This window comes from Eubalaena glacialis, chromosome X (assembly GCF_028564815.1).
Source record: "Eubalaena glacialis isolate mEubGla1 chromosome X, mEubGla1.1.hap2.+ XY, whole genome shotgun sequence".
NCBI classification, from domain to species: Eukaryota; Metazoa; Chordata; class Mammalia; order Artiodactyla; family Balaenidae; genus Eubalaena; species Eubalaena glacialis.
The window spans coordinates 2102710-2115450 of NC_083736.1; the positions used below are offsets into that span (position 1 = coordinate 2102710).

A 12741-nucleotide genomic window follows, 5' to 3' on the forward strand; every position below is an offset into this window, starting at 1 on the left:
TCTGGAGACATTTTTGGTTGCCCAACTGGGGGAGAGGAGGGTGGAACGTGATACTGGCATGTAGTGGGTGGCGGCCAGGGGTGCCGCTCACAGCCCACAGTGAAGGACAGCCCCCACCATGGAGGATGGCTCAGCCCCAGAGAGCAAGAGTGCCGAGATTTGGAGACTGCCTTAGCATGAGAGACTCTATCTGTTGGTCTGTCTCTCTGTCTCTCTCTACCCACCTATCCATCCATCCATTTGTTATCTATCTTCCCTATCTATATATCTATCATCTATCTAATCTATCATCACCACCATCATCATCTATTATCTATCTATCTACTATCTACTGATGTATCTATCAGTCAACTATCCACCTATCATCTATGAATATACGTATCATGTATGTCATGTATCTACCATCTATCTTCATCATCTAGCTAGCTAGCTATTATCTATCTACTATATATTTATGTATCTATCAATCATCTGTCTATCCATCTATCCATCCACATATATATCATCTATTTATCTCTATCATCTATCTCATGTATCTTATCTATCATCTATCTATTGTCTACCTATCAATCGTATGTATCATCTATCATATATTTATGTACATATCTATCATCTATCCATCCATCCACACACCTATTTATCTATCTCATCTATCATTTATCTGTCTTATCTATCATATCATCTACCTATTTTCTTCCTATCTATCATCTATCTACCTACCTATCAAATTGTATCTATTTAAGATCTATGGTGGTGGTTCTCAACTAAGGGTGATGGGGGGACATTGAAAATATCCGGAGCCATTCTTTGTCAGCCCTGGAGGGGAGGATGCTACTGGTATCTCGTGGATATAGCCTACAGATGCCACTAAAAACGCTACAGTGCACAGAACAACCCTCACCCCAGAAAATGATCCAGCCCCAAATGTCTGTAGTGCTAGTGTGGAGAAACCCTGTCCTGGATGAAGGGTTTGTCTATGGAGGATGAACTCTTCAAGCAGGATGTGTTTCCTACACATCAGGGTACCCTGGTGCCCATCCTGGTACCTGGCACACCCCAAGGGCTGTGTAGTTATCCTTAAGCAAATAAATGGATTCATAAGTGAGACAGTGTCCGTGCTTCCCACAGTCTTGAAAAGCCAAACTCTCTTTCATTTCAATGACTGCCATTCTTTCCAGATTGGCAGCATGGTCAAAAGTCACATTCTTCCCAAATATTTATCTTGAGTTTGCTTTTTTCCTTCCTCTCGGGGGAAGCCAAAGAATGCATATTTAAGGAATACTGCTACACGCACCCAAGATGTCTCTTCCCTAAAGAAAACTGGCTGCAGGATTGCTGTGGCACCCTTTCTTCAGCCTCAAATTACCCTGCTTCATACTGGAGCTGGTCCCACCTTACCTTCCTGTCAAAGACTCTGCTGGAGCTGCCACCTTGGACTTAAGTTTCCTTGCTGGTGAAATACTCACAGAAAACAGAATAATTCCAAGGTGGTGGATAAAAGCAGTTTTTCAACCAATCTGATCTAAGCGCAAACTCACCTGAAGTGCTTTTGCCCTTGAAAATATCACTGTCATGACTGCCTGTTTCTTTGGAAAATACTATTTTATTATCCAATGTACATTATTTTGACCTTAAAAATACAGTAAAGCAGTCATGGAAATAACAGATCTATTTTCCGTGGACACAAATTGACAGGAGGAAAGATATTTCTGGGCTTCTCTGGAAGGCTCTGGATTTATTCTGTGCGGTCACAACTTAGCTTTGTCCTCCCTCTCCTGTCGTCTCCCTGGTCCCGCACAGCTCTCTCCGGATAAATTTTATTATCAACAAGGAAATCCAATATCTCAGCAACCCCTACCGGAGGGTCGCTGGGACAGGTACTATAACAGTGGTTCATGAATTTGAAGGAAGTCGGGAAGGAAACTGGTTTTAATTGCATTTCCGTGCCTGCTCTAATGTATCCAAGCCTTGTAAAGACCAATAATTTATTATTTTTAATGAGACAGAAAGTATGTCTTTCGCTTTCTACTCTCATCGTCTGATTGGAAAGAAAAATATATATATATATATAAAACACTATATAAAAAGTGAGTTCCAGGGAGAAAGCGTTCTTTCCTATAAAATGGGAGCTGTACTGTAGGACACTTGTACATGAAACACAAACAAACAAACAACCCTCTGGTTCTCAGCCCTTGTCGGGCAAACTGGAGTTCTGAAGTGACAGAAGAAATAACGGAAAGACGGACACTCATTCTAGAACGTTCTATCATGTTAAAACGGCAGCGGGTTAACTAGGTAATGCATCTTCTGCGGGGGTAGCAAGGCACTGTGAATCTCTACAGCTTCTTTGCAGTGAATGCTCCTTAGATATCCTACAGACGCCCGTTCAAACATCAGGATGGTGCCAGCAACACAGAATTTGTAATTTGCGCCCAAGTCCTGTGAAATGCAAGGCAAGAGCTTATGGCATCCTGTAAACATGAAAGAAAGTCCCCCAGAGAGGCTGACACCTGCTTCCTGTGTCTGCGTTGCTTCCTTTCGTCAACAAGCACAGGTCAAGGTCGACGTGAGCCTGAAACCCAAGCCGGAGGGGGCCACCGTGCCCCGGGACAAATCCTTTCAGAGCCCTGACTCTCTGGCCCCAGCTGTGAACCCAAAGGAGGCTCTGTTCTAAGTTCCGAAGCAGCGGCCGTGGAGTCCACGGGGTCCTCCCGGGGTTTCAGTAGACGTGGACGTAGGTTGTTTTTGAGTCACGGCCCAGTAGGTTTTTGGCGGTGCACTTGTAGAAGCCTGCGTCCCTCTGGGCGGCCTGTTGGATGGTTAACGACCCCTGTGGGTGAACAAACCTGTTCCCGTAGAGACGGGGCTGCGCTCCCGCGGTCAGATGCGATTTGTCCGGCAGCTCCCAGCTTATCTCGGCTTTGGGAATGCCCACGGCCATACAGTTCATCTTCACGGTGCTCCCGGGCCGGGTGTAGATGACGGGCGTGGGCTCACTGGTGATCCGGGGAGGATAGGCAATCACGATCACCGGGACGTTCACGACGGAAGGTCCGTACTCCGTGTCCGCCTTGCACACGTAGGTGCCCCTGTCGAAGACGGACGCGTCACGCACGGTGAGGGTACCGTTTTCCCACAGGGTGAAGCGTCCTCGGACCTGGGGACCCTCCAACACCATGCCGTTGGGCAGCGTCCACGAGGAGCGGGTCTGCCGGGCCCCCGGAAGGATGCAGGGCAGCTGCAGGGTCTCCCCGTTGATGATGCTGACCAGGTTGTGGTACTGGTTGCTCGTTTCGGGTTTCAGCCCCACCTTCAGAGACACCAGCCTCTCCGTGTAGCCCGCCGAGTTTCTGGCCACGCAGCGGTAAGCCCCGGCGTCCACAGAGGAAAGGCCGCTGATGTGTAGCATCCCGTCGCCCTTGTGGTAGAACCTCTGCAGCTGGTGGCCACTCTGCAGCTCTGTCCCGTTGGGAAGGACCCACAGCAGGGTGGGCGTCGGGGTCCCAGCTGCTGAGCAGTTGAGACTGATGGTGTGGCCAGCCATGGCGGTGATCTTCTCGCTGACCGGGTCGTGGAAGATGGGCTTCTCCACGGGCTCCAAGACCGTGAGTTGGACAATGAGTCTGGCTTCCCCACCTTCATTACGCCCAATGCACGCCAGCTGGACGGAGTCGCTCTTCCTCAGACTCTTGATGTCCAGGGTACCGTTGCGATGGATGGTGATGCGGTTGCCATAGTAAGGGGCCGGCAGGACCACGCCCTCGGGAAAGGCCCACAGCACCCTTGGCGTGGGGATGCCTTCCGCCTTGCAGTCGATGAGTTTGCGACTCCCTCCTGGGGCAATCTCCCGCACCGTGGTGATGGCGTTGGGGTGCCCGTTGATCTTGGGCGACTGGACGTTGACGTGAATCCAGACCGTCTTCCTATCCTCCCCGGCGCTGTTCCTGACCACGCAGGTGTAGTTGCCGCTGTCCGAGCGCTGGGCTTTCTGGATAAGGAGAGTGCCGTCCTGATATATCTGGTACTTGTCGGAGGAGGTGGGGATCAGCCTGTTGGCTGGAGAAAGCCAGGTCACCCTGGGCGTGGGTTCCCCTTTGGCCTCACAAGCCACGGTGACCACGTCCCCGTAGGGGACCTGGACCACGGAGTACGTCTTATTCCGGATGACGGCGGGCTCGGTCACCACCTTGACGCGCACCCTCATCTCATCCTTGCCAACCTGATTTTCGGCAAAGCAGGTGTAGTCACCTTCCTCTCGCAACCCGACCTCGTTGAAGTAGAGGGTTCCGTTGTGGAAAACGACGTAGCGCTTGGTCCGTCCACCGCTGTCGTCGGACTGCATGAAAGAGTTGACCAGGCTGCCATCCGGGAGGCTCCAGGAGATCTCGGGGTTGGGGAGCCCGGTGGCCCTGCAGTCCACTTTGAGGTCACCGCCGTAAAAGACCCTGTGGTCATTCTCCTCTTTGTGCTCGATCTTGGCTGGTCTCATGACCACATTTACCTTGAGCATGACGAAGTCATCGCCAACCTTATTCCGGGCGACGCACAGGTAATCCCCCGCATCTTTGTCCGTGACGGATTTCACCACCAGGGTCCCGTTGGCAAACGCCTTGATCCTGGTATCAAAGCTGACCGAGAGAAAGAAAACAGAGTAAGATGTCAGTCTCCCCAACGCTCTCTCTCCCGGCTTGAGGTCACCAGAACGAAACAAAAACTTGTGGTTCTCAGAACCTTCGGTGCATAGGGCTGCTGCTGAAAATGTTGGATGGATTTTGCAGCCCGGAGGGGACAGCCATCCAAACGCAGAAGTGATTTATTTACCACAATTAAGAACGCCCCAGTGGAGCCTGACCTTTGGCTGGCCTGGCCACTGATTCGAAGATGTGAAATGCAGTCTAAGACATCAGTCCGGTTTGTGTGGGCGTGTGTGGATCAAATATTTGCCTGGTTGTCAGTGTGGAGCTTGTTGTAATGATAAAATCAGATAAAATTCTAGAGTCCTGGACAGAATGAATATGCATTAACCTTAGGAAGAGGTGAAATTTTTCCTAAAAATTTTATAGACGATTTTTACTCTTGACAATTTTTATGATGTTGTATCCCATTATGAGGCAAACAGGCAGCAAAGTAGCTACAGTATGAATCACGTAGTTGCGGTTATACCCAGAGTTTCGATGCTACGATTGGATTCTTCAGAATTTGGTGCTATTGGTGTAAAAGCTTCTTCCCTAGAATCTGTAACGAAAGCTTCATGACCCTCACCAGCTCGTACCCTCCTGCTGACATTGCATTTCTCCACGTGGTAGACCTAAACTCACACACTGCTGAGTTAATATTTGAGAAAGATTTTTCGGTTTAAAAAGGCAACATGGAAAGAAAGACAGAAATATCTTCACTAGGCGTGTGACATTTTTATAAATATATATCGGTATGTCCTCCAGCAACACAGAACTAATGTTTTGAATAACAGGGCAAAGAGATTTGGGAGGTTCCTACTTTAAACGTGTCCAGATTGAAAATCTCAATTACTTATAAATTATAATTCTGGCATCTGCAGGGAGAGCTTGATTATTCATCCCTAAATATTTCCTGCACACTGTGTCATTCTAATAGCACGTCTGGAATTGTGTCACTGATTTAAAAAAAAAAAAATGTCTGCCTATGATGGAATTCAGCCTGATTATTGTTCGTCAAAGCACCTACTAACAAGGACCACGTAACGTGTTTTGTTGGCCATGAATGAGAGTCAAGTCAACATGAATTAGTAGGTCATTCGATAGGAGCGGAGCAGACAAAGGCATTTTAATGAGTCTTGGAGTTAGAATCCAAAAATGTATATAGTAGCACATGTCTGTAAACATTTAGAAACTTCTACAGCAGCAAATCCTAACCTTCGTCATTATCTGAATCAACAGAGCAACTCTGAAAAAGATGGATGGCTACACATTACAGGAGACTTAGCTTCGAGACATGAAAGTCCAATCTCTGTTTTAAAACAGTCCCAGTGTGTAGGCAGGGCAAACAGCCTGTTCTTTTAAAAAACTCACATGGGCTGTTTAATTACACTTTTCTAAGAATGTAATTAGCCAGAATCTAGGAATAATGAAGCTACAGAGACTGTGGCTTATGATTTATAGCGAGATACTAGTAGAATGGCCCCAATTCACACTGGAACTACATTCGTTCACTTCAGTGTTCATTCAGCACTGCCTCAGCCTCGCCAATGTCCATGGGAAACAATCCTCTGCATGGCAGGACACCGGCTCAGCTGGAAGATACTGAGGGGAAAATTGGGTATGTGGTATTCTGGACCGATTGTGCAGGGTACACTAGGCACCAGCCAGCCATCTGAAGTTAAAATACGGGTTGTGAGAAGGCGACTTCGCCCTTTCCCTGCGTTGGAAGGAGACTGGGCAGACCAGACGTAGCCGCGCAGAACCTTGGATGCCGCTTTTGATCACATCCCGGGGAGGAACCCGCGCTGAGGCGGGTTCCTGTCTGAGCTGCCAGGCTGTGCGGGCTGAAGACACACCATAAGCCAGGGGGTTTCCAACATGGCGCCACTGATGTGTCTTTGCTTCCATGTTGCCAATCATTGTCTCTTTCCTCTGCATCTTGGAACACTTATTAAAGAGACAACGGCTTTTTGGGATCTACCTCAGGGTTTCTCAGCCTTGGCACTATTGATATCAGGGGCTGGATGACTCTCCGTGGTGAGGCATTCTGTGCACGGCGGGGTTTTGAGCAGCATCCCGGTCTCCACTAATTAAAGGGCAGCAACCCTTCCCCACGAGTTGTGACAACTAAAAATATGTCCAGACACTGATGAGTGCCCCCTGGTAGACAGAACTGTCCGGCTGAGAACCACTTCCATAGATAGACAGGTGATAGACAGATAAAGATAGATGATAGAACAGATAAATGACAGATGATATACAGATACAGAGAATACATGATAGAGACAAATGGAAAGATACTATATAGATAAATAATACATATCAGATAGGTGATGACAGATAGATAAAAATAAATGATAGATAGATAGACACAGATGATAGAGAGAGAGAGGTAAGATGGATGGATAGGTAGGTAGACAGAGCTAGAGATAGATGAAGATAGATGATTAGATAAATGTCAGATGATATATATAGATACATAGAATAGATGACAGATAGGCAGATGGAAAGATGCTAGATAAACGATAGATATCAGATAGGTGATGTTAGATATAGAAAAATAGATGATTGGTAAATAGGTAAAGAGTTTGCGCTAGATATAGATAGGTGAGGGTTGACAGATAGATACATAGAATAGAGGATAGATAGGCAGATGGAAAGATACTAGATAGATAAACGATAGATATCAGATAGGTGATGTTAGATATATAAAAATAGATGATTGGTAAATAGGTAAAGAGTTTGAGCTAGATATAGATAGGTGAGGGATGACAGATAGATACACAGAATAGATGATAGATAGGCAGATGGAAAGATACTAGATAAACGATAGATATCAGATAGGTGATGCTAGATATAGAAAAATAGATGATTGGTAAATAGGTAAAGAGTTTGAGCTAGATATAGATAGGTGAGGGTTGACAGATAGATACATAGAATAGATGACAGATAGGCAGATGGAAAGATACTAGATAGAGAAACGATAGATATCAGATAGGTGATGTTAGATATATAAAAATAGATGATTGGTAAATAGGTAAAGAGTTTGAGCTAGATATAGATAGGTGAGGGATGACAGATAGATACACAGAATGGAGGATAGATAGGCAGATGGAAAGATACTAGATAGAGAAACGATAGATATCAGATAGGTGATGTTAGATATATAAAAATAGATGATTGGTAAATAGGTAAAGAGTTTGCGCTAGATATAGATAGGTGAGGGTTGACAGATAGATACATAGAATAGAGGATAGATAGGCAGATGGAAAGATACTAGATAGATAAACGATAGATATCAGATAGGTGATGTTAGATATATAAAAATAGATGATTGGTAAATAGGTAAAGAGTTTGAGCTAGATATAGATAGGTGAGGGATGACAGATAGATACACAGAATGGAGGATAGATAGGCAGATGGAAAGATACTAGATAGAGAAACGATAGATATCAGATAGGTGATGTTAGATATATAAAAATAGATGATTGGTAAATAGGTAAAGAGTTTGCGCTAGATATAGATAGGTGAGGGTTGACAGATAGATACATAGAATAGAGGATAGATAGGCAGATGGAAAGATACTAGATAGATAAACGATAGATATCAGATAGGTGATGTTAGATATATAAAAATAGATGATTGGTAAATAGGTAAAGAGTTTGAGCTAGATATAGATAGGTGAGGGACGACAGATAGATACATAGAATGGAGGATAGATGGGCAGATGGAAAGATACTAGATAGAGAAACGATAGATATCAGATAGGTGATGAGAGACAGATAAAAATAAATGACAGATAGATGATTGATAGATAGATAGATAGATAGGGAGATGGATAGATAGATAGTTTTCCTTGCTGAGACAGAATTTCTCAGCCTCAGCACTACTGAGATTTGCGGCTGGACGACTCTCTGACGTGGGGCTGTCCTGTGCACTGCGGGTTGCTGAGAAGCATCTCTGGTCTGCACACACCACAGGCCAGTAGCATCCCCTCCTCGTCCCCCAAGTCTCATCAACCAAAAATGTCTCCAAAAACTGCGCAATGTCCCCGGGGGACAAAATCCCGCTTGGCTGAGACCCACTGCTCTAGATTCATACATCTGCGAACTGACGACGGGGCAAGGCAAGGTGCTTTTTTTCCTAGCCAAGATGAACTTTTAGAATTGCAGATGTGCTACCTTTGTGCTGCCATATGCCTTTAATTTTTTTGCTTTACCTACTTTCCTTCTATTGCTAACACATTTGAAGATCTGAAGCTCCTATGTGTTTTGTTGAGATTAGAATGAGAAGACAACAAATTGTTTTATCTAATTATTTAAATAGTTAAAAATACGATCGTGAAAACAAAAGCTATTGGTTTATCTTTCTTTGGAGGCGGGGAGTAGAGGAGCAGGGCCAAGGGCTAGGTGTTTGCTCTGCATCTTAATTGATAAAGATGAGATTGGGACTTCCCTGGCGGTCCAGTGGTCAACACTCTGTGCTCCCAGTGCCAGGGGCAAGGGTTCGATCCCTGGGCGGGGAACGAAGATCCCGCATGCCGCCCGGAAAAAAAAGAAAAAAGACAAGATTTCATCGTGTGAGAAAGAAATGCCCCCCACCCGGCCCACACAGGAAGCAGCAACGCCTGTGCGTCAGCACTGCCGACAAGGAGTCATTCCTTTTTCTGCCCGACCCCATGAGGAGGTTTCCCCAGCATCCAGAGGGGAGACAGGCTCAGGAGCCCCGGGATCGCTGGCGGGGCAGGAGCGCCACGTACCTGAAGAGCGCGTCTATCATCCTCTTGGACGGCAGTCTCCAGAGGATGCGCGGCCAGGGGTCTCCGGAGGCGCTGCAGTCCAGCTGGAGGGTCCCCCCGTAGCGGACGTCGGTCCTCTGCGGGGAGGTGCCGGTGATGCGTGCGTTGGCGGCGGCGCGCTGCACGGTGAGCCGCACGGTCCTGCGCGCCGAGCCCACCAGGTTGGCGGCCACGCACTCGTAGCGCCCGCTGTCCTTGGGCGCCAGGTTGCGGATGTAGAGGGTCCCGTTGGGGAAGACGAAGAGGTTGTCGTGGATGAACTGCGAAGGGCGGATCTGCGTGCCGTCCCAGAGCGCCCAGCGCACGCTGGGCAGGGGCGCGGCCTTGGCGGTGCAGTGCATGTGGATGCTGAGGCCAGGGGGCAGCGAGATGTTCTCCAGCTTCTCCTGGTGGATGACGGGTGGGAGGGCTGCCACGTGCAGGCGGATGGCGAGGCTGTCCGCGCCGGCTGCGTTGCTGGCCACGCACTTGTACACGCCTCTGTCCGAGAAGGACGCCTCCTTGATGGACAGGGTCCGGTTTTCGTGCAGCGTGACCCTGCCCTCGACGGGGGACACGGTCTGCCACACTCTCCTGTCGGGGAAGATCCAGGAGATCTGGGGAGCTGGGGTCCCCTTGGCCAAACACTCCATGGCGACGGTGTCGCCCAGGTAGACGGTGACATCCTTGTAGTGGGCGGCTAGGATTTGAGGCTGCTGCCCCGTGACTGACAGCAGGACCACCATCCTGTCTGCTCCGTGCAGGTTTTTGGCCGTGCACATGTACTGGCCGCGGTCCTGCACCTGTACGTTTCGGATGACGAAGGTGCCGTTCTTCAGGACTTCAAACCGCTGTACTCTGGTGTTGGGGGTCATGAGGGCACCTGGAAACCGAAAGCAGGCACCATCAGGTTCAATGTAAACACGGTCTTTCCAAAGGGACGAAACAAGGATTATGAGTTAATCTGATTCTCCTCTTTATGTCCAGACAGAAAAAGCAAAAGACCCACCACCCAGCTTCTCTGATATTCTTCTTGACTCTTACACTAATCCCCAAATCAGGGCATATGCCACCTTCAGGCCAAGGCAGCAGGTATGGTTTTCAGAGAGGGTTCTGGAAGCCGTCACGAGCCCCAGGGTCTCCCAAGGTGGCCTCTTCATTTACTTTAGGTACTGGAGAGGCAGCCCCACTTTGCTCAGCCTCTGCCTCATTGCGTGGAGGCTGTCCTCCTGAGGTCCCCAGGTCGGCTGCAGGGATGCCCCAGGTTCGCAGTCTCTGTCTGCCTCTGTCCGGCCAGGCTCCTGAGAGCGACATAGGGCTGGTCATTCTCTGCCCCGTCTGGTTGAGTTGTGCTCTAACTCAGGCTTCCGGATGGTGCCTGAGAGTCCCACTTCTACAGTCAGGGGGCACACACCCCTCCTTCTCCCCACTGTCTATACTCCCTGTATTTTATAGCCCATCTCTCAGGACTCTGCCACAGTCAGGGTCTGTAATAATCAAGTGTTTCTGATGCTTTGACATGTTGGGGTCTTGCTGACCTTCCAGAGATGGCCAATTCCTAGAGATAGCAAAGGACCCACCTTCCAAATGCAAACTGACACATCCAGAGCCTACCCCCCACTCCCTGCTCTGAGCGGCTCCCATACTCTGGGCCACAATCCACCTGCCCTCATCCCCCCAGGACAGGTACCAGACAACTAGGGCAGCCCTTGCACCCAGGACCTGCTGGAATTATTCACACCAGCCCATCCTAACCCTGCTCACCCTGCCTCACCTGTTCCTTCCTGCGAAAATCACAACAAAGGCTCTTGTCTGGGTTTCCCCCTTTCCCTCTGCCTCCTGACCGACCCTGGTGCTTCCCTGTGTAACCCTGCATGGTGTGCTGTGCCCCCTCCTCTTGGGAACCGTGAGTGACCAAGTGTCTTTTCAATGGCAGTCATCTCCTGACCTGTTAGCCTCGCCATACCTGAATAATAACAAATCCTATATTTAAAAACTGGAAAGCCCCAGAAAACCCTGAGTTTCAATTCTCCCATCCTATCCCATGCTGCTTGGTTCCTGGGTCCATGTGCCCGTCAATGGGCTATTCATTTTAGTTTTGACAAACTCCTCTGCTTCTTTTCCTAATAATTTTCTCTAAGCTGGGAGTCCTGCCTTTGCATGGAACCTTGGAACCCTGGACGCTCTCCCCAGCCCTAGCACTGAGGATTCAGGCCCTCTACCTCCTAAGTTACCTGAAACTTCCCACGACAAGGCTTTCCGCCATGGATGGGGTATTCCAGGTGAGTATTCCCAACCCACCTGGTCATAGGGAAACAGGTGTTGGTTGATGACAGTATAACCTCCCTGCCTTCTAGGTGATGCAGGTCATCCTGCTCCGGGTCCAAGCCCTCCTGAATGACAGGTGACTGTGGGCATGGAAAGCCTCCTGCTGCCCCTCAACCACCTCCCCATTGATGGATTTTATGATGCAGAGATCCGAAAGTGCTTGTCTATTTCATTGGGTTTGAGGTGGGAGGGAAGGTCCACTAAAACCTCCTGCAGATCACGATGGGCAGGTAGAAGGTGGCCTCCTATTAGCACTCAATGAGCTGATTTGGTTTATCGGGTAGAAAAGGTTCAATAAAATAGACATCGTGCAGCTCCAGGACCACAGAAAACAATGCTGGCTGGATGGGAGACTCTCTGGTTTGGGCATGAAATGAGGAAGAACTGTCTAAAAACTGGAGCTAGCTAACAAAGGAGAAGCCAGCAGTAGAAGTGGATTCCTGGTCAGGTAGAGGAAGGTGCATGAATGTCTAGGGAGGGGGCATGGTCCAGGGATGCTCTAAAATGGCACAAGGTATGGCAGACCCTAAGGATGAATGCAAATGGGATCTCCAAGGGGAGGAATATGCCTTCCTTCAAAGGCACAATCCTTCTAGAACGAAAACCCCGTGGTGTTCCCCATTTGCTATTTCAAGCAAGTTCCTTATTAAATCATTACGAAAGTGTTTGCTGTCAAATGCTGAGCTGGTCAAAGATGTTGGTAATTTCCCTATGCTCAGTGCTCTCTGTTCACCACAGAGAATGTACAGCTCTCTCTAGTGATATCAGCACTTGTCATTTCCTAGATTATCTAAATGGTAACCGAAAAAAACCCCAACCCTCTGAACAGGATCCAAGCCTGAAGGACACAGCCATGTTGAGAGAGAAGGGAAGAGAAAGGGGAAAAGGGAGGTCCATTCGTGGAGGTTGTAGGCCCTCCGCTATTACTTTCTTCCGTCACCTAGAATCTGTTTCGCCATC

The 12741-nt window shown here is 48.3% G+C and overlaps 1 protein-coding gene across 2 annotated transcripts in view; it reads right to left on the minus strand.

Moving 5' to 3' along the window:
* Positions 1-1639: 1639 nt before the first annotated feature.
* Positions 1640-12741, minus strand: part of LOC133082065 (matrix-remodeling-associated protein 5-like) — a 29315-nt gene continuing 18213 nt past the window's right edge. For both annotated transcript variants that reach the window (XM_061178483.1, XM_061178484.1), the window contains exons 6-7: positions 9436-10336; positions 1640-4628 (exon numbers count right to left, since the gene is read on the minus strand). In XM_061178483.1, coding sequence (XP_061034466.1) covers positions 2720-4628; positions 9436-10336 — 2810 coding nt within the window. In that variant the 3' untranslated portion in view covers positions 1640-2719. The remainder of the gene's footprint in view (positions 4629-9435; positions 10337-12741) is intronic.